The sequence below is a fragment of the Neofelis nebulosa genome, chromosome 18 (genome assembly GCF_028018385.1).
Source record: "Neofelis nebulosa isolate mNeoNeb1 chromosome 18, mNeoNeb1.pri, whole genome shotgun sequence".
In the NCBI taxonomy this organism is placed as follows: Eukaryota; Metazoa; Chordata; class Mammalia; order Carnivora; family Felidae; genus Neofelis; species Neofelis nebulosa.
The window spans coordinates 37,135,428-37,155,631 of record NC_080799.1 but is presented as its reverse complement, the minus strand read 5'-3'; the positions used below and the strand labels follow the sequence as shown (position 1 = coordinate 37,155,631).

The 20,204-nt window shown below is 46.8% G+C and overlaps 1 protein-coding gene across 1 annotated transcript in view; it reads right to left on the bottom strand.

The window, feature by feature from the left end:
• Window positions 1–20,204, bottom strand: part of GRIN2A (glutamate ionotropic receptor NMDA type subunit 2A) — a 372,891-nt gene that overhangs the window by 37,961 nt on the left and 314,726 nt on the right. Inside the window, exon 11 of the mRNA XM_058711579.1 lies at window positions 16,278–16,438. Within this exon, the coding sequence (XP_058567562.1) occupies window positions 16,278–16,438 (161 nt within the window). The remainder of the gene's footprint in view (window positions 1–16,277; window positions 16,439–20,204) is intronic.

Here is a 20,204-nt window from a genome sequence, read left to right as displayed (position 1 = left end):
AAAACTATTTGGAAGGTTTACAGCGGCATGCTTCATTTTAATTTTTTGTTTCTGTAATGGTTAGAGGTGGGGCAAGACTGCAAGGCTCATCTCACCAACACAAAGACTCTAAAGTCTTTCTCCCAAGGCTGCAGAACTGAGGGTTTGGGATTATAGTCAGAGAGTATTAAAAGGGGATGAGATCATCCAAGTGGAAGGGGAAGGAAACTAAGCATTGTTAATGGTGATGGTAAACCAGAGCTGATGAACCAAGAGGAAACAGCCTTCTGGACAGCCAGCAATGCAGAGAGCTGTGGAAATATGAGATGGAGAGTCAAAAACAATTTGTACCTGAAGGCGGGGGAGCGTGTGACAGGAGCAGTGGATGGGCAGGTAGAGGGGCTTGGGATTCTCTAGTAGACTCGGAGACGGTGGGACCTCGGGAAACTCACTTCCTTCTTTTGGATTGCCAGTTCCTCATCTGTGAGGTGGTCACTGGGGTGCTGCTGAGATACTCCTCTAGCTGTGGCATTCTGATTCCACAAGCCAAGAGTCATCTTCTGTGACTATCAGTAGGGAAACTGAGGCTCTTGATGACATGTGTATCCTGAGGACTTGGGGCCATGGATGGCATCTGTCTTCTTCATGAAACTTACGTGCTTGCAACGTCAATACCTTAACATATTAAGGTTGCCATGGAGATGCTGGGAACGTGGGTTTTGCTGAGACTTCCTAAGCCTCATCCCACTCTCTCAATTCTCAAAAAGACATAAAACAAAAAACAAAAATACACACATACATGCATACAGGGGCATTCAAATGTTAAGACCATCTGTATGTGTGAGGTGAAATCTCTCCCTATCCTGGTAAGCCACCACACATTGAAGCGTTTCTGGGATAGAAATCCCAGTGCGGTTTTAACCGGTTTTTACTGGAAATCCCAGTGTGGTTTTAACTGCACCTGGCAACCATCAAGAGCTATCCAACAGCAGCTTAAATCACCATTTTATGGACAGGCACAGATTTTTGCAAATCATTACCATTATCTCATGATAAAATATTCTTCAGCTGAGCACAAAACGACCAGATGAGCAGAAAGAAAAAAGGAAGTTTTCTCAGGAAACAAAGTTTGCAAAAGTAAGATGCTGTTAAGGCAGAGGGAGGACAATCGCAAAAGACCCAAGTGAATGAAGCAGTTCCACACACTGGTGTGTCTGGTGTGGGCTGGTGGCCAGGAAGGGCCACAGAGAGGCCTGGCGCGGGTCTCAGGCCTGCATCAGAACCAAAAGGAGGACAGTGCAGGAAGGAAAACTGCAGGGCCCTGTGATGTTGGTTTTCTCTCCCTCATCAGTGATTCTAGAGAGCTGAGGTCTAAATGCAATGGTCACAGACACCTGCGTGTTTACAAACATCCTGGGGCTTGCACAGCAATCCCCCCCCCACCCCCCATAGATAGCTGGTCCTCACAGCGCTTTGCAAAAGAGGAGGGAGATATACAATTGGTATTGTTCTTTTCCTATGTGGTCTATGAGCAGAGCGGGTCCCATGGGGCTAAGGCAAATGGAAGCCCGTCTATATCACTGTCTCTGTGACAGTGCTGCCCAGTAGAGCTTCTGAAACAAACGCTCCACGTCTACTCTGTCTGATGTGGCTATCACGCATTTGAAGTGCGGTTCGTGCAAGTGGGGAACTGAGTTTTTAGTTTTATTTCCTCACATTAATTTAGATTCTGTCGTTAAGTGGTCACTCACGGCTGGTTGCTCCTTAAGTGGACGGCATAGCTCCAGGTGGGCAGGGGAAGGCTGTGGGGAGCGGGTTCCCTCCTTGCTCTGACCCAAAGAGGTATACCTGCTCTCTTTTCAATTGAGAGAAAAATGTTCCTATTTTTTAAAAGAAGAAATTGAGACGTGCTGACATCCTCAAGAGTGGGCTCTGTGGTCAAAGACTCGGAGCCAGGGGCCTGTGTTTCCGAGCCCCAGTCTTCTCTCTGCAAAGTGGGATGGACTATCTCTGCCCTTGGGGGGCTTTGGGAACAAGGTGAGGTTATGTGAGTAAAATGTGTGCACCGTGTCTGGCACAAAACAAATGCTTGAAACACACCGATGCGTTCAATCGAATTCAGATTTTATGGCCTTTTCCACGACGTTCTGTGCACTGCCTGTGACCAATCCAGTCCCGGGTACTTGACACGCATTGTCTCATCCCACTGAGTCCTGCTATCAGGGCACGGGTTGGATGTGTGGCTGCCCATCCCCATCTCCAGGTGAGGAAACGGAGGCAGTGGAGGGCCACGTGACTCACACCGTCTGGTGTCACCACAGTGTCTGGCCTTCCACACAGTCTGATGCCAGAGGCCACAGACACAACCACTGTGGCCACGAGGTTCTGTGACACTTGCAGGGTAGACCAAGGCAAGTCTGTATTTTGCTCATGAAATTCAGACCGGCGGGCACAGCTGTGAGTCAAGCCCGGCGCTACGAGAGAAGAAGCCGGGATCAGAGCCTGGCTGCAACAGCCTCGATGGGTCAACTTCACGTGTCTCTTTCCCAACAGATGCACAGCCACGGAGAGTCCAGAGTCTCCCCCGCAGAAACCTTCTCTCACCCCCAGCACACCCCACCCCTGCCTTCAGGACACGTGTAGGCATAGAGGCCACAGCTCCCGTTGGTGCAGGGTCCGGAAGAGAAAAGTCACCTGAAACGGAAGCATCTGGGGGCCCGGAGCTGAGATTTCGGGAGACAGCCAGCTATCAGGCCGCAGCGTGGTAGCTGACAGCCCCTGGGCGTGAAGCAGCACGAAGTAAAGCCTGCCCGGCAGGAAAGAGGCCCCAGAGCTCACAGGGGTCCCCGGGATGCTGGGGGGGCTCACAGGTAAGGAAGCCAGTCATGCTTCGCTGCTCCGTGTTTCCTGCTCCTGCTTTTCAAGAGGAAACCGTCTTCGTCCCGCCTTCCCAGCTCCTGCCCATGTCCCATGGCTGTCACAGGCTGGAAGCTTCTCCCACGGGCCGGCGGAGGCCTAAAGGAGGGGATCTGAGAATAGCAATGGGGACAAAGCCCCTACCTGGTCCACCTCTCTGCCTGTCCTCCCCACAGAAGGGCCATCTCTTCTCCAAACATTTGTGACAAGTGAACGGCCACCTTGGCTCCCCAGCCTGAGGTGCGGAACAGAACTGGAGCCCAAAATGAATGCAGTGCTGTGCTGTGTGTGCTGTGTGTGTGTTTGCTGTGCTGGCCCACCTCCCGCCATGCATCGTAGAGGCGGTGTGGGTGCCCTTGCTCGCTTCCTGTCACTGGCAGTCCTCAAGGAAAGCAAATGATAAAACCGGCAGCCATTCGGGATGGGGGGTGGGGAGCAGTAACACTTCCGTCTGCTGATGTGCCAACATGCAAAGTAAGGAGGATGTCACACGTGCCCCGTGCTACTTTAACCGAGCACTTTCCTGCCAGAGTTTTCGACGGCTCTGAAGAGGCTGCTACAGCTTTCTCGAGTGTGTCGATCTGACGCTGTCACCGGGGTCGGTGTCCCTTCTGCCAGCGTGGTGGCCTCAGAGTTCACTCCTTGCCCCAAGACTGCCTGTCGGCCAATCTGATGCCCCCAACACGAGGAAAGGCCACGGCCCCGAGGCAAGGCCTGGCCCTTTGGGGAAAGGGACTTGTATGGCGAGGCAGCTTGACATTTCCTAATCAAAAGTTTCCGGTTTTAGCTCATCATCTCCTTCTGCATGTTTTCAGATGCTCTCTGGGGGTCTCAGTACATTTAAAGGCTAATTATATCGTTAGAGTTAATTATTCATCCATTAACATTCAAGAAGCCTTTAACGAGACACTGACTTGTTCTGATGAATTAATGAATCTGGAGTGTGGACGGGTGTGTCTGTGCCTGCGCACGTGTGTTTTGGAGTCTAGTCTAAAGTGTTATGAAAATTAAACACCTCTTGGATGATAACTGGATGTACTTTGGAGCTCACGTGTGAGCCTAGCCAGAACGGAAATGCAGCGGCCAGAAATTCAGGCCAATCAGGGCGTTGGGACGCCTGGGGGTGGGGCTCGGGTGACTCCGCAGGCTCTGCCAGTGAGGCCCCCCGCACGGGACCTCTGTGAGCTTGGGTTTTCCCACGTGGAAGAAGGGGAAATGACACCTCTTTCTCAGGGTGGCTGTTGGATGGACGAAGCCAGATGTGAACATGTTCTGTAAATTCAGGCGCAAGTTCAGGGGCTGGCGTGGCCGTGATGACGTCAGTGTGCGCACAGGAGAAGGCGGTATGGATCCTCAGCAAGCACCCAGACACAAGGCTGTTGGGGGGTTGAGGGTGTTCATAGGCCCAAGAAGTGGTACCACTGAGGCATGACAACCCTTGGAACTACCTACTTGGGGAAGAGACCCTCAGCACGCACAGGCTGTACCTGCCGTCGGCACGGGATGGTCTAAAATTGGCTTTACGAAAGTGGCTTAGAATCACATCTGGACTCCCAGTTTGTGAATATAAGCTGTAAAATTAGAGTTATATGGACACGGATGCATTTTCACTAGGGAAGCATTTTTTTTTTTTTTTTTCAGAGCAAACTCCATTAAGCTAATCTAATTCCTAGATCGATGTCTCCTACAGCCTAGTTATTGTTTCCAACTTTTCTGGAAACTGTTTTCACTGGGATCAATTCTTTTGTGTTTAAATTTTATAAGGATTTGACTCACTGATCAGTGTTTGGACCACAACAAACTTGACTAATTTATAGCTGCTGCCATTTTGAGTTCCTTGTATGGTTATTATTTCCACTAAAGTTCAATTCTCCTGAGTCAAAATTGTGCAGAGACCCAAACTTGCTGGGGAAAGTTTGAGTCATCTATGGATTTTTAGTCAATAGCAAATTTCACCCTGTGTGCTTTTAACTGCTGTCAGTTTAATTTGTATGGATTATGTCTATTGGTGATGATAGCGGCCGGGAACTGGGTTTAAAAAAGACCGATAGTTAATATTTATTTTTTAGCTGAGAAAATTCTTAGCGATTTTGTGAGACAGAGACAGAGAAAGGCAGAGAAGGAGGGAGAGAGAAGGAGGTAGAGATATGGATGGAAGCGGGCACCAAGGAAAACAGGAAGAGAAAGAGAAAGAACGAGAAAGAGGGAATCAGAAAAAGAGATGGTGAAGGGGAGACAGCAAGTCACAGACAAGGAGAGAATAAGAAACGGGGAGATGGGAGAGAGAGAGAGAGAGAATAAGAGACACAGAAGAGGGGGTGTACCCTTTGCCTACTGATGAATAACCTCAAAAGTAAGAAATAGTTGGAAAAAAAATACAGCAAATCCTTGCTTTGTTTCTGTTCAATTCGACAATGGACCCAACTAGCCATGTCCAAGGAGTTGACAGGTCGTGTAACACTGTCTTTTTCTTTTACTATTTTCCAACAAGGCAACCAAGGCCCTAAGATCTCTGCCTAAGGCCTCCCACAGTCCAGGATTCCAGACAAGTCCATGACTTGCCCAAGCAATGCGCCTTCAGAACACCGCTGTGGGGCTTCCTCACATGGGATGTGGGGTCAGAGGAACAAGACCGTGGCACGTAGAGTGAGTCTGTGTGTTTCTCTAAGCCTTGATTTCCCCACCTGACCAGAAGGAAAACAATCTCCCTCACATGGCTGTATACTGGTTGGATGAAGTAACAACTATAAACATGTTCTGGTGAGTTCTAAGGCACTAGGCAAATGCTATGCTTCTTCACCCCACAATTCACGTTCCGACATTGGAAAAATACAGATTCCTTCTGGAATATAAAGCTTTTATACAGAGTCCCTTAGATTACCCTCTTGAAGGGTTGGGATCATGCTAACCATTCCACTGCTAATTCCGTGGCGCATGACCTGTTATAAAGAATGCTCAGGGGCACCTGGGTGGCTCAGTTGAGTGAGCACCCGACTTCGGCTCAGGTCGTGATCTCACGGTTTGTGAGTTCGAGCCCTGCGTCGGGCTCTGTGCTGACAGCTCAGAGCCTGGAGCCTGCTTTGGATTCTGCGTCTCCTTCTCTTTCTGCCCCTCTCCCCACCCTCAAAAATAAGTAAACATTTAAAAAAAGAGTGCTCAAAAATTTTTTCTTAGACTTTTCTCGAATGTCTGCCGTGTGCCAGACGCTATGTTATTTGCCTACATATCTCATTTAACCCTACCTACCCTGTTTTCCTAAGCCGAGGAGCCAAAATTAGCATCATTTTATGCATAGGAAGACTGGGGTGTACGGGGTTGATTGACTTGTCCCAGGCCCCACAGCTGGACGTTGGCAGAGTGGGGATTCCAATCCAGGACACTCAGCTTGGAGGCATCACATTATACTGCTGCTAGTGACAATGACCCTGCTGAGCCTGTCACACCAAAACTGAAAGACGGGCAATCGCAAGGACCGAAAGCCATATGAAAATGAAGGAAAGAATAGCAAAAAAAAAATCAACATTTGATAAAATGCTGTTATGCATCAGATACGGTGCCGAGTACTTTCCCTAGAGTCAATTCACTTAGTTTCAGGGGATGGGACTGTACAGATGTGGGGAAAGCTCAGAGAGGTTATTTATTTGCCAGAAGTCACAGAGGTGGTCGTTATCACAGCCAGGGTATGCATCTAGTTATTTCTCACTCCCAGGCAGATATTCTGCACCAAGAGTCCACCCAGAAAATAAGCCAATCAGTCACCCAAATAAGACTGAGCTTTTTCAAGAAGGTATATATACTTTGACTCAGATATTCTCCTTCTTGAGATTATCCCTAGAGAACTACAGAGGACTCATCCGGATTTTTTTTTTCAGATTGTAAAATTTTCTTTCTTTTTTTTTTAATTAAATAGAACTTATTGTCAAATTGGTTTCCATATAACACCCAGTGCTCATCCCAACAGGTGCCCTCCTCACTCAGTGCCCATCACCCACTTTCCCCTCTCCCCCATCCCTCCATCAACCCTCAGTTTGTTCTCTGTATTTAAGAGTCTCTTATGGTTTGCCTCCTTCCCTCTCTGTAACTTTTTTTTCCCGACCCCCCCCCCCCCACTATGGTCTTCTGTTAAGTTTCTCAGGATCCACATAAGAGTGAAAACATATGGGACCTGTCTTTCTCTGCCTGACTTATTTCACTTAGCATAATACTCTCCATTTCCAGCCATGTTGCTGCAAATGGCCAGATTTTATTCTTTCTCATTGCCAAGTAGTATTCCATTGTATATATAAACCACATCTTATTTATCCATTTGTCAGTTGACAGACATTTAGGCTCTTTCCATAATTTGGCTATTGCTGAAACTGAGCTATAAACATTGGGGTACATGTGCCCCTATTCATCAGACAGTCTCTTTAACATATGGTGCTGGGAGAACTAGACAGCAACATGCAGAAGAATGAAACTAGATCACTTTCTTACACCATACACAAAAATAAACTCAAAATGGATGAAGGACCTGAATGTGAGACAGGAAACCATCAAGACCCTAGAGGAGAAAACAGGAGAAACCTCTTTGACCTCAGTTGCAGCAATTTCTTACTCGACTCATCTCCAAAGGCAAGAGAATTAAAAGCAAAAATGAACTATTGGGACCTCAACAAGATAAAAAGCTTCTGAACTGCAAAGGAAACAATCAATAAAACTAAAAGGCAACCGACAGAATGGGAAAAGATATTTGCAAATGACATATCGGATAAAGGGCTAGTATCCAAAATTTATAAAGAACTCACCAAAATCCACACCCGAAAAACAAATAATCCAGTAAAGAAATGGGCAGAAGACATGAATAGACACTTCTCCAAAGAAGACATCCAGATGGCCAACAGATACATGAAACAATGCTCAATGTCACTCCTCATCAGGGAAATACAATCTAAACAAAACTAAAAGGCAACTGACAGAATGGATAACAATATTTGCAAATGGCATATAAGATAAAGGGTTAGTATCCAAAATCTATAAAGAACTCACTAAACTCAATACCTGAAAAACAAATAATCCAGTGAAGAAATGGGCAGAAGACATGAATAGACACTTTTCCAAAGACATCCAGATGGCCAACAAACATGAAAAGATGCTCAATGTCGCTCCTCATCAGGGAAACACCAATCAAAACCACACTCAGATACCACCTCACACCAGTCAGAGGGGCTAAAATGAACAAATCGGGAGACTATAGATGCTGGAGAGGATGTGGAGAAACGGGAACCCTCTTGCACTGTTGGTGGGAATGCAAACTGGTGCAGCCGCTCTGGAAAACACTGTGGAGGTTCCTCAAAAAATCATCCGGATTTTTAATGGAGCAATATGACTGCCAGCCCACAAAGAGAAAGGGTTAAACAGACCGTGATGTGGATACCACCCAATTCTGTCCAGTAGTCAAAGAGAATGAAGGCAAAAGACACCTACATATATGGGAGGTTCTTCAAAACGTATTATTAGTTGGACACCAAACTGTGATATAACTGCATGGCTTGATAGCATCCCACAGAATGAACTGATAATGATGTGTGGACATATAAATACATACAAATGAATCTACCAAAGGTCGAGGAGAAAAGGCCTGGAATATCAAACAGACAGCGGTGCCTATCTGGTGGTGTGTGTGGGGTGATGGTGGTGGCGGCGGTGGTGGCTTGGGGCTGGGACATGGTCAAAGGGATGCTCCTTTTTCTGTGGTTTTGAGTTTTTACAGTGAGAATTTACGTTTCAATGAGAAGCAATGCAGCACAGCAGTTAAGGGCACAGGTGCTAGAGCCAGTCTGAATCCCAGCTCTGGAGCTTACCAGCCCTCGCCTGGCCAAGAGCATTGACCTCCCCGGTCTAGCGCCCCTGCCTCATAACAAAGGCGTCCATCTCTCCCAGAACTGTCCACCTGTTGGGACAAGCCAAGAGTTAGCACGTACGGGTAGGAAGAGATGCTGGGCTGAGTGTGAAGGCTGGCTGTGACCCTCACTCAACCTCTGGACAAGCTGCCTCTCCCCCTCAGCCTTGGCTTGCTCTTCTGTAAAATGGACAGAAGGCCTACTTGGCAGAGTTGGAACAGAATGAAATGAGATCACACAGTCGAAGCCTCCGTGTGAGTTGGGCAGGCAGTAAGAAGAGGCGGTCCCTCAGGAGAAGGAATCTTCCAGAAACCCCCTGCCTCTTCACAGTCTCCAGGAGGAACTTCTAACCACGTGTATCCTAATGTAAGAAATATATCCTTTGCAGGGGGGTTGTTTTGTCTGTGAGTCCATTCCCCCCATCTCAATGGAAGGAGAAATAGTGCCCCCTTTTTAAAGCAGCATTAAGATTTTCAAAGGGAAAAAAAAGACATTTTAAAGTATGAACAAAATTAGTGCTGGGTTTTGTGTAATAGTGGGCAATTTAGCAGGCTAATTGTACAGTGTTATGGGAATGTTCATATTTATATTCTAAGTCATGGCTCGAAGCATGGGCTCTGGAGCAAGTGTGACCCAGACAAGCTGTTTATTCTCTCTACGCCTATTCCTTCCATTGTATATGGGAAAACATGAGAGTCGTTGGCTCGGGGTGGCTGTGAGGTTTAAATAATGCAGGCACAACACTCAGAGCAGTCCCCAGCACATAGGTGAGCGCCCAATAAATGTTATGGGCTAGGTAGAAATACCTCGCTTAGATCCCCCAAACCATTCAGGTAGCTTAATGCAATAGAGTAAGGTTTAAAAATATGGATAAAGAAATCCGATTGAGTTACGGGAAGTCAGAGGTGGGATAGTGGCTAAAGCTTCAGGGAAAGTCAGGAAGCAGATATTCAGGCCCTAAGCTCTCCACAGTTGCCGACAGAGGATCACAAGTCGAGCTCTGAGTTATGTAGTAGCCCGGGCCAAAAGAAAATCCCAGAGATGGTGCTGTGCACAAGGTAGAAGCGTGCCTTAAGGTGAAGGAAAACGACACTGTGCATGACGGAGATGTCTGAGAGGCGGTGGAGGGCAGCAATGTGAACAAACTGATCTACAATGATGGTACCAGCAAGCTTCCTAAAATAGCTGTTTCTTTAGGGGGCTCCCATGCCAGCCACAGGGTGATGGAAATGCAGAGCCGTGAGTTACATTAATTTATATTCCTCTAACTCGGCGAAATACCGTCCAGTTGTTAAATGTGAAAACAGTCCAACACCACGGTACAGGTTGGAGAAAAGCAAAGCTCAGATGTGCACGCACGGCGATGTGAGGGGTGTAAGCCACACAATGCGAGGACAGACACCGGGAGGAAATGGAGCGTTGTGTTCAGAAGAAACTTTTCTCTGATTATTACGAGTAATACTTTTGTTGCAGAACAGTTGCAACACACACAAAGATGGAAAGAAGATCAGACTCCCGGGCAATGAGCAGTATCTCTGATGCGTTTTGATGTATTTTCATTTTTGCCTTCTTTTTACCTCTCCCTCTCCCTCTCTCCCCATTGCTGAATTTACAGAATTAGGATCCCACCTTTAAATCCCCCCCCATTCTTTCCTATTTTTAACATTTTATGGGTGGCCTTGAAAATCCATTAATATAGTTTTAATTGAGTTTAACAAGAAATAATTGCAACCACTAAAAAAACCCCCCAAAAAAACAAAACAAAAAAGTGACTGTGCCTCCCTGAGTTTTTATTTTGGAAAAAAAAAATCCTAACTCTGTGATGTGGTAGCAATTATTTTTAAGCTTTATTTGCAGTGTGGGGGTGGATCTCAGAAACCAGGTCACTGTCGATCTGACTTTTCTCTGGAGATGAGGCTATCCCATTTAGGAGAACGGCTCGTGGAGCCCTGTTGTCTATGCCTGCTTTCAAACCCAGGAGCTGGAAATGAACCCTCTGAGTTTGATCCTGCCTGACTGATAAAATATAGCTAATATTTTAGCTACGTATGCCACTCAGAGAGCATCCTGGAAAGAACGTGCCCCACACTGCAGCTAATAATCGATGACAATCCTTACGACTTCCCAGGCTGCCTTTGCCTTGGCAACTTCAACATCTCCCAACCAGTTTCTTGTGGGGATAGAAAGGAGGATGCTGTGATCTTATCAACTCTCAGGTAGTCAGTTGATAGATATGTAATATAAAATATCTGTATCTTATATGCAGTATCTTAAATATGCCTAGATACACACACACATATATATCAGAGATAAAACTGCGGGCTCCAAGTCTTTGGAGCTCTAACCTCTTACACCCAGCTGCCTCACTGGCACGCCGCTGGGGAGAGGCAACCCCAGATATCACACTTAGTAACTCTTCAAGGTAGTGACTTGGTTAAATAGCCTGTTGAGTACTTTAGTTAACCTCAGTTCTTCATCCCTTAAAGGAGACACCCAGCTCGGCAGCATGCTGTCAGGATTCAACGGGATTATTATGCATGTGAAACGTTTGGGGCTGCGTCTCACCAACTGCTGGGTCTCAACAGATGCAGAGGGGAGGTGGGTGCCCAATGATGGGGTCCCAGAGACACTTCCAATTAAGCCTGCACAAAACCTCCTCCATGCCTCGTCTCCTCCGGGGCACGCCTTCTGAAATGCCCTTCCTCTTCAGACGGGACACCATCTGCCAACATTCAATGAACCTCTCAGAAGCCACGGACTACCTCTACCTGAGTCACCAGAAGTGCTAATAAAAGCATGGATTCCTGAGCCCCAGAGGCTTGGGGACCCTGTGCTCCAGAACAGGGGCTCAGTGCTCCCCTTTACCGCGAAGGCAGTGCCGCGAAGCTACGCAAGTAGCTGCCTGATTTTATTTTTAGAGACACGTCCCTGAGCACGATTTGAGGCCTGCAGTAAATGTTTACCAGTCCAAAGGCAACCCTCCCTCCCCATCCTTCTCTCCAAATGCTCAACGTAAGGGAAGCCGAAAGGTGCCTGCCTGTTTCCCAACACTCTTGGGTGGGACAGGAAATCAGATAGATAGGGGACGGCATGGCCAAGGGCTAAAGAAGGATGCTTCCAAAGGAAATTAGGACTTTTCATAAACGTATATACAAATAACTGCACACGAACATCAGTGAAGATAAACAGAAACCATCCCACTGCGTCTTGAAATATTAGGCTCTGAGGAGTCCTGGGGATGTTGACGGTTTAATTTAAATCTGCCGTAAAACGCTGGGCTTGCAAGTTTACCCATTTGCTAGAACCACTTGGAGAACATGAGCTTCTCATGACGGAGCATTTGTAAATCTAAATCTGCCTCCGCTCATTTCAGCTCCCTCTTCCAGAGCGGATGTCTTCAAACCTGGATGAGCGCAGGTCAGAGTTACCGAAGAGCTTCCTCTGGCATGCCGATTCCCAGGCTGCCGCCCCCGGACATTCTGATTCTGTCGGCTCAGTGGGGCTCAGGAACCCACATTTTTATTAGCACCTCTACTGACTCAGACTCAGGCCACCCTCGGAGAAATACTGGTCTAGAAACCCGGGGTCACAAACCGCTCACCCACCTCTGATTCAGGAGAGCCCCTACCTGTCACAACAGACCCAATCCTGAAAAACCCTATCTCTGTCCATGTTTGCACGTCATATCTTGTTTCCTCGTTGATTTGCCTGCTGATTTCTGGAATGGTTTATCTCGACTTAAAGTTTCAGTAAACAATGAAACTTAACTTAGTTTCAGGTTTCTCTCTACCTCTGGTCTTAAGGCAATTAGGGATCCCAGAGATAAGCTACGTGGTTACATTGAGTGGTCTACTTTTTATATGTTGTCTCAGTAGAATGTGTTTATGGAATCCCTTTAGAACAGTAGTTCTCAAAGTTCAGCATGACTCAAAATCACCTGGAGAAGAAGGATGCTTGTTAAAATGCAGACTCACAGGGGCGCCTGCGTGGCTCAGCTGGTTGAGCATCTGACCTCGGCTCAGGTCATGATCTCGGAGGTCCATGAGTTTGAGCCCCATGTCAGGCTCTGTGCTCACAGCTCGGAGCCTGGAGCCTGTTTGGTATCGCCCTCTTTCTCTCTCTGCCCCTCCCCTGCTTGCGTTCTTTCTCTCTCTCAAAAATAAATAAAACATTAAAAAATTTTAATTTTAAAATCTCCTCAAGTTTAACAATTCAGGAGTGCATAGGGCACCTCTCTCTACCTTCCAGAAGATTGGAATCTTCTGGAGATGCTGCAGTGAAGGAGGGGAATGGCTGGGGGCTGGGTTTGTGAGGAGTTCATTTTGTTACTGTTATTCCTTCAACAATACAGCCTCATGATATTTACTCTTGTGAAATTATTGCCTAAGGCACATCATGTTTTAAAATAACCTATTTCCTAGTGGCAAGTTTTAAAAGGAGACGAGATGTGAGAGGTAAGGAAAAGATAAGAAGCAAGGTGAGGCAGACACTTGACTTTGATGAAGTCTTGGAGGAGGAGCAGATGAGACCCCCATGGAGTTGCTGGGATCCTGGTACCATTCTGTGGTGGCAGGTTCCCACATTTTGCTTCTCATAATCATGTTGAGGGGTTGAAGTCATATCATATCAGGTCGTGCCCCTTCCCTGCTCTATCTTTCTAAAATAAAAAAAAATGCAACTGGGATAGAAGAAAATTCAAGAAAGGAATCTCTCTTTTTGGAGTAGAGAAGGACTTCTGAATTACAATTCATAACCCAGAAGACTTAAAAAAAAAACTGATAAATTTGACTACAAAAAAAAAATCGGCATGGAAAAAAAAATACCATCTGGAAGCTCCAAAGACCAGAAAGCTGGGAACACCATTTGTAACTACACCACAGATAAAGGGCTTAATAAGAAAAAGACCAAGAGACCAATAGAGAAAATAATGAACGTTTTCAAAACAGGAGCTACACAAGGCTTTTAATTATGCATAGATTGATCTGGAGGGACACAGGATGGTCAGGAGATGTGGTTGCTGTTGGGGATACTTGGCAGAGGAGAAACAGTGTGGGGGGAAGTTTCTTCACTGTTCATCTTTTTATACAATACTTTTTGATTTGGAATTATGTAATGTATTCTCTATTCAAATTTTAATTTAATTAATTTAAATAATTAACCAAGCAGTTCTTTAAAAAAGATCCATACAGGGGCGCCTGGGTGGCTCAGTCAGTTAAGCGTCCAACTTTGGCTCAGGTCATGATCTCACAGTTCGTGAGTTCGAGCCCCGTGTTGGGCTCTGTGCTGACAGCTCAGAGCCTGGAGCCTACTTTGGATTCTATGTGTCCCTCTCTGTACCCCTCCCCTGCTTGTGCTCTGTCTCTCTCTCTCTCTCTCTCTTTCTCTGTCTCTCTCTCTCTCTCTCTCCATAAATAAATAAATAAATATTAAAAAAAAAGAAATAAATATTTTTTTAAAAAGACTCATACCCCTCCAACTCTGGTTTCTGAGTTTGCTGTAATAGCACAAATTATCTCTCACATGGAAAACTGAGTATAGAGTAAAGCTGCCAGCTGCCCAGGTTTGCTGGGATGGATGTCGTAATTATTATATGGCTTCCAGAAAACAATGTGTACGATTTATGGCTAGGAACCGTTTCCATTCCTCGACTCCTTTTTGTTCGTATTGTTTTTAAAAAAAAAAAATGGGAGAGCAAGAAAACAACCCATTCGCTGCTCTGGGTGACAGATGGATAGAGACGGGGCCAGCGAGACTCCACTCGCTCTAACCACTGTCATCCACATTTGCGCTGATGGTCCGTCCAAACCGACAGTGTATGTTGAAGAAAAGACCATGGCAGAAACAAACCTACAAAACCCATATCTGGGGCTCAACTGGAAAGTCATCAGAATTTTCTGGTATCTACCGAGATCAAACACACATGCATTTTACAGCTCGGCGATTCCTGTCTTAAGTATGTATCAAGGGCGGTGTACTCCCTTGTGCAGCGAGGGCATGTGTGAGAATGCCCCTAGAAGCATTACCCCAAACATCCCCGAATGGGACGCTACCCCAACGTTCATGACTAGCAGACGAGGATGACTCTGTGGCATGTCCCCAGAGTGGACTTCCACACCGCCACGGCAATGACAGACCTGCAGTGACACGTGGCGATCTCGCAAACAGACTGCTGGGCTGAAAGAAGGCGAGCGGAAAAGAAGACGTCCGGTGTGATCTTACTGAGATGCTAGAATAACAGGCCAAATGAGTCTACAGTGTTAGAAGCGAGGCTGGTGGCGGGGGAAAAGGGCGTGGCAGGGTTTCTAGGGATTGGCTACGGATGGTCAGTTTGGACAAAGTCGTCAAGCACTGTCCTTAATATGTGTATCTTCTCTGCATTTGTGTCTGTCCTCCATGAGATGTTTTAAAAATCACTCTGAGCTAGAATGCGCAGCACGTGAACGAGTCTGGGGTAAGCCATGGGCTCGACTTCTCAAGACGTGTTGTCCCAGCCCCTGCTGAGATACCAAAGAGATTCCAAAGAGACTGAAGGGACAAAATGCGACCGGCCAAAGCTCCTGGAAATCGTGCGGAAGTTGGGCTTGAGGGTTTAGACGGGGACCCTAAGCAAGAGGCTGTGGACGAAACTACGGGATGATGCACAACAGTCATGTCTCACACCCCCCAAGATGCATTTTGCACATCCCCAGCATTTTGAAGAGGCCACGGAAGAGAATTTAACCTTTACACCAACTAAGAGCACAGGCAGTCGGGTCGTGTCTGTGCAAAATGCTTTCCGGCACATCTTCCCTCAGTCCTCACAAAAGCCCTACGAATTAGGTCCCATTAGGATTTCCATCTTACATATGAGGCTGGGAACAACTCAGCGTCTGTCCCAAGCCACACACGATATCAACGGGGGGAGGAGAGGCACACTCCAGCTTCACCTCCCAAGATCCTAGCCTCTGTGGTCTTTTCTCAGCAGGTCCTCCCTCCGAGTAGGCTACACTCTGCAGTGCCAACAGGTGGACGGGGACATTGGCTGCACCTTTAGAGACGCTGCTCTTCTCTCCAGCTTTCCTTTCTGCTTCGTCAGTGCTACACTATCAGCTTTTACATACAGCCACTCACCAAAAACTCCTACCCCAAATCAGATAAAAGTCTGCAGCACTTTGTTTTCAGCACTTTCGAGAGGCTAACAGACCCTTTAGATCTTTCTCTCTGGCTGAAATATCCCACAGGGTTGCACCAACTTCTTTATCAGTTGAAGAAACCCCTCTGGTTCTCTGCATTTTCAAGTGTCCTGGATTTGTGTTTCCTTAACACGACTCAGAAGGAAACCTGTGGTGCTCATGAGATTAACAAAAAGAGCCCTCACGTAGGGTTCATCTGAACCACAGCTACTTTCCAGAAAACACAGCTGCGAAGGCAGGTAAGCACCAAGGCACGCAGAGTCATTTTCTGTGAGGTTTATGGGCTGGCAGGCCTGCAGAGAAGAAAACAAATCCCCATCATCCTTACCCAGTTTTCAAGCTGACCAAGGCATCTTCCACTCCCTTCTGATTGAATTTGGTCATGTACTGATGCATGTAGGGGTAGTTATTACGAATGTTTCTCTCGGTACTGCCGTTAGGCACCGTGCCAAATCGGAAAGGTGGGGAATAGTCGTGAGGTCTCTGAAACTGGAGAGACAGACAGACAGACAGGACAGAGACAAAGAAAGAAGGAGGAGAAGTCAGCCACCATTGTGTCTTGTGTCGGGAGTTAAACATATGCACGCCCTAGCACAGGACAGCTGAAAAACCATTCATTTCTGTTTCCTTTTTTATTTAATCCCACCTGCCACTGGCCCGTGAGCTCTGAGACACTGTCAGAAACAGTGTCTGTCTCGTTCCCAACTGTCCCCCCAGTGGCGAGCACAGGGCCTGGCTGCCTGTGCGACAGGCATTCGTTGGATTAACTTTTATCGTCCCCATTATAGACCGGCCTTGCGGTGGGCACACGGGCCGTGCTCAGGAAACACTAACTGCCGAAATGAAGGTGTTACTTTAACTCAGTTCATTTTATCTACCTTCTCATGAAATTTCTCTGTTTTCCCCACCAATCACTCCCTTGTCTGAACCTCATTCACAATTACCATGACCGCCCCTGGGCAATGATGAACAACACAATGTATCACGCCAGGATACGCCTCCTTGGCCTAAGGATTCTCTTCGGCTGGTTATTTTTACAAACAGCAGACACAGGACAAGGTCTGAAGAGTAAAAGCCCTTTTGTAAGAGACACACTGATATTGGTAGGGGTGTCTTCCTCTCAGCACCTAGAGAAGGAAGATGGCTCATCTCTAGAAACTCTTATTGTTGAAGGCACCAACTTAAGTCTATAGAACAGCCCTCATCCTTGTTTACTGTGCTTTTCCTGACAAGCTCCCCTAACAGGACTCCTCACCCCCGCCCCCCGTGTCTCTCTTTTGTCCTTAGCTGGTGACAGTGGTCAAGTTGGTGGCTTGGGCCATCGCAAAGAGATACTTGGCTTTCCTGGGCATGTCCCACGTCTACAGAATGTATCCATGCTATTAAACTTTTGTTTGTTTTTCTCCTGTTCATCTGTCTTTTGTTATAGAGGTGTCTCAGCCAAGAACCTACAAGGGTAGAGGTAAAATTATGTTTCCTCCCCTACAGTAACTCTGTGTTTGCCATTTACTCATTCCCCACTCGCTCATTCATGCATGGCCCACTTATTGGGGACCTAATATATTCCAGGCATAATGGCAGCCTCCACGAACGTTTCTTGAGCTGGAACCATTAGCTTCTTGGGGATGCCCATATCTTGAATGGCTCTCAAGCCTCCATTAAGGTTGGCTCTCCATGCTCCACTTGTCTTCCCTGATTGACTGATATTGTGTTCATAAGTGCAGTGCCTGGGACAGCCCAGCGAGATTAGGAGTCAAGAGTACTAGGTCTGAGTCCCAGAAACAGAATTAAAATCTAGAGTCAGCAGAGGGCAATAGGTACAAGTGTGAGCTCAGGTTCAAAAGTTAAAAGATCAGGTTCTATCATTTATGAACTATGAGACCTTAGATAAGTCACTTTATACTGCCTCCATTTATTTTCCAGATCAGTACTCCTCTTGTAGGGGTTAGCGGGGCATTCTAAAATTGGTAAAATTTGTCAAGTAATTAAAATAGTGCCTGCAACAGAATGAGCAGTCAAAAATAGTTATTATTACTTTTCAATTTTATTATCAGCATGGACAAAAAAAAAAGTAACCTGGGCTTCATTTTTCCATGAAATAGGAAATTCTGGAACTATACAGTAATGATAATGACTGGCACTTTTTGAGGACTTGCTTAGGGCCTTGTGCCATTGTGCCAAGGACTTTACAGATGCTAGAGCATTTAATCTGCACAACGAATCTGCCAGGTAACAAATCTTAGAGGCTCCATTTTACAGATGGGGAAACTAAGGCTGAGGGAGGTTATGTGACCTATTTAGGATCCCACTGCTTGCAAGCAGCAGCCCAGAATTCCATCGCACCTATGCCTGACCTCAGGTTAAAGTCTGAACTCTGTCCTTCCTCAAAGTCCGTCGCTAGTAACCACTCCTCTTTTAGAGGGAGGACCGTGAAACCCACAGAAGGGAAGGATGCCCAGCAAACCCATGGCGGGACCAGGGCTAGGATCCAGAGGCATCTGAGACTTCTAGGTCAGCATGTCTTACACGCAGCTCAGAACTGCCGGAGAAGGCATCCAAGTTCACCCGAGCCAGACCAACCACAACCATCATTCTTCCTTCCAGACTCACACTTCATTTCACCGTTAATTAAAATTTCCACTTGAAAATCGTGTCCCCTGAATTAGGCAAGCTGCTGTGTAATAAGCAGCCACCACTGCATTTGGGGGGAAGTGGCCATACATTGGCCAAATGAGATCTTCCTGCTTGGTGCCTTGCATTGGTAGAGTGTGTGTGCATGTGTGTGTGCGTGTGTGTGTGTGTGTGTGTGTGCGTGCACATGAACAATAAAATGCTCTTTGCATTCCCTCTGGCTGGCAGTGCCTCAATTCATCACCAAAAGAGGAAGAGGCACCAGCCCCGCTAGTGGGCACGACAGCCACCTGCTCTGGGGACACAGGTAAGTACTCTGTATAAATCTAGGTGCTGTGTCAGCTGCTTCCGATCTCCAGAGGCATGGGAGATGGTCCACTTGACCAGATGTGTCCCCTTCACTCCCTGTCTGCAGCAGAGGGGCCACGTAGCTCTTTACAGGTTTGCTTTGGTCCCTACCTTGGGTTTGCACAGTGACAGAGGCAGATGTTCAGCCTCAGTGGTGAACTTCCACACTTCTCAGGCCTTAAGTGTACCATCACCCCCACAAAATTCAGCCCAGCACCGAGATCCAAAAACCTTTCCCACTAGAGTAAAGGCTGTCAAACGTAAAAAAAAATTTTTTTATGTTCATTATGCTTGTTTACTTTTGAGAGAGAGAGAGAGAGAGAGAGAGAGAGAGAACAAGCAGGGGAGGGGCAGAGAGAGGAAGACACAGAATCTGAAGCAGGCTCCAGGCTCTGAGCTGTCAGCACAGAGCCTGACGTGGGGCTCAAACCCACGAACAGTGAGATCATGACCTGCGCTGAAGTTGGATGCTTAACCGACTGAGCCACCCAGGTGCCCCAAGGCTGTCAAACTTTTTACAGCATGACTCTCAAAACACACTCTATGGACTAGGACATTCTTCACGTATACTCTGTCCACACACACACACACACACACACACACACACACAAGTGCCACTTCCCTGCACTCTTTCTACATGTGATCTATTCTGATGTCACTAAGATGTTCTATTTCTTTAATGGCCACAACCCTTACATTAATTTCAGGGCTCACTAAAAAGCTAGGACCTACAGTGTGAAAAACAGACCGTAGGCACACGAGGTAAGTGTGGGTCATCTCTTAAATCCGGGGGCCTCCCACTGAGGACATCATCCATGTAGTTTTCAGAAACGATTTCTTGTGCAACTTTCTCCCAGAGAGTTCTGTGTCCAAAGAGAACAAAACAGATGTGGGCTGTAGCAGAGGAAAGGGTGGTACAGAGATGTCCATGGTCAGCAAGACCACAGAGCAATGTAATCATGATGCCGGGGGTGGAGGGAGTCAGTGGAACTCCCTGGGGCTTCTCTCTCTGAAGACTACACTCCCTGGTCAAGTTCATTGCCTTCACTTGGTCTTAGGCTTAGACAATTCAGCTCCTCATCTGCCCCTTAGGAATTGAGTCATTTGGGACAGCTGCCTAAGTTCTCCAAGCCTCAGTTTCTCTATGTGTAAACTGGGGACCGCTTTTGCAATTAATCATTTGGTCCTTCAAAGAATACGTGGCTTGATACACATTGCCTCATCACCTGCTGTCACCCAAAGTGACTTTAGCCAAATAATGGAGCCAGTTTCCTTC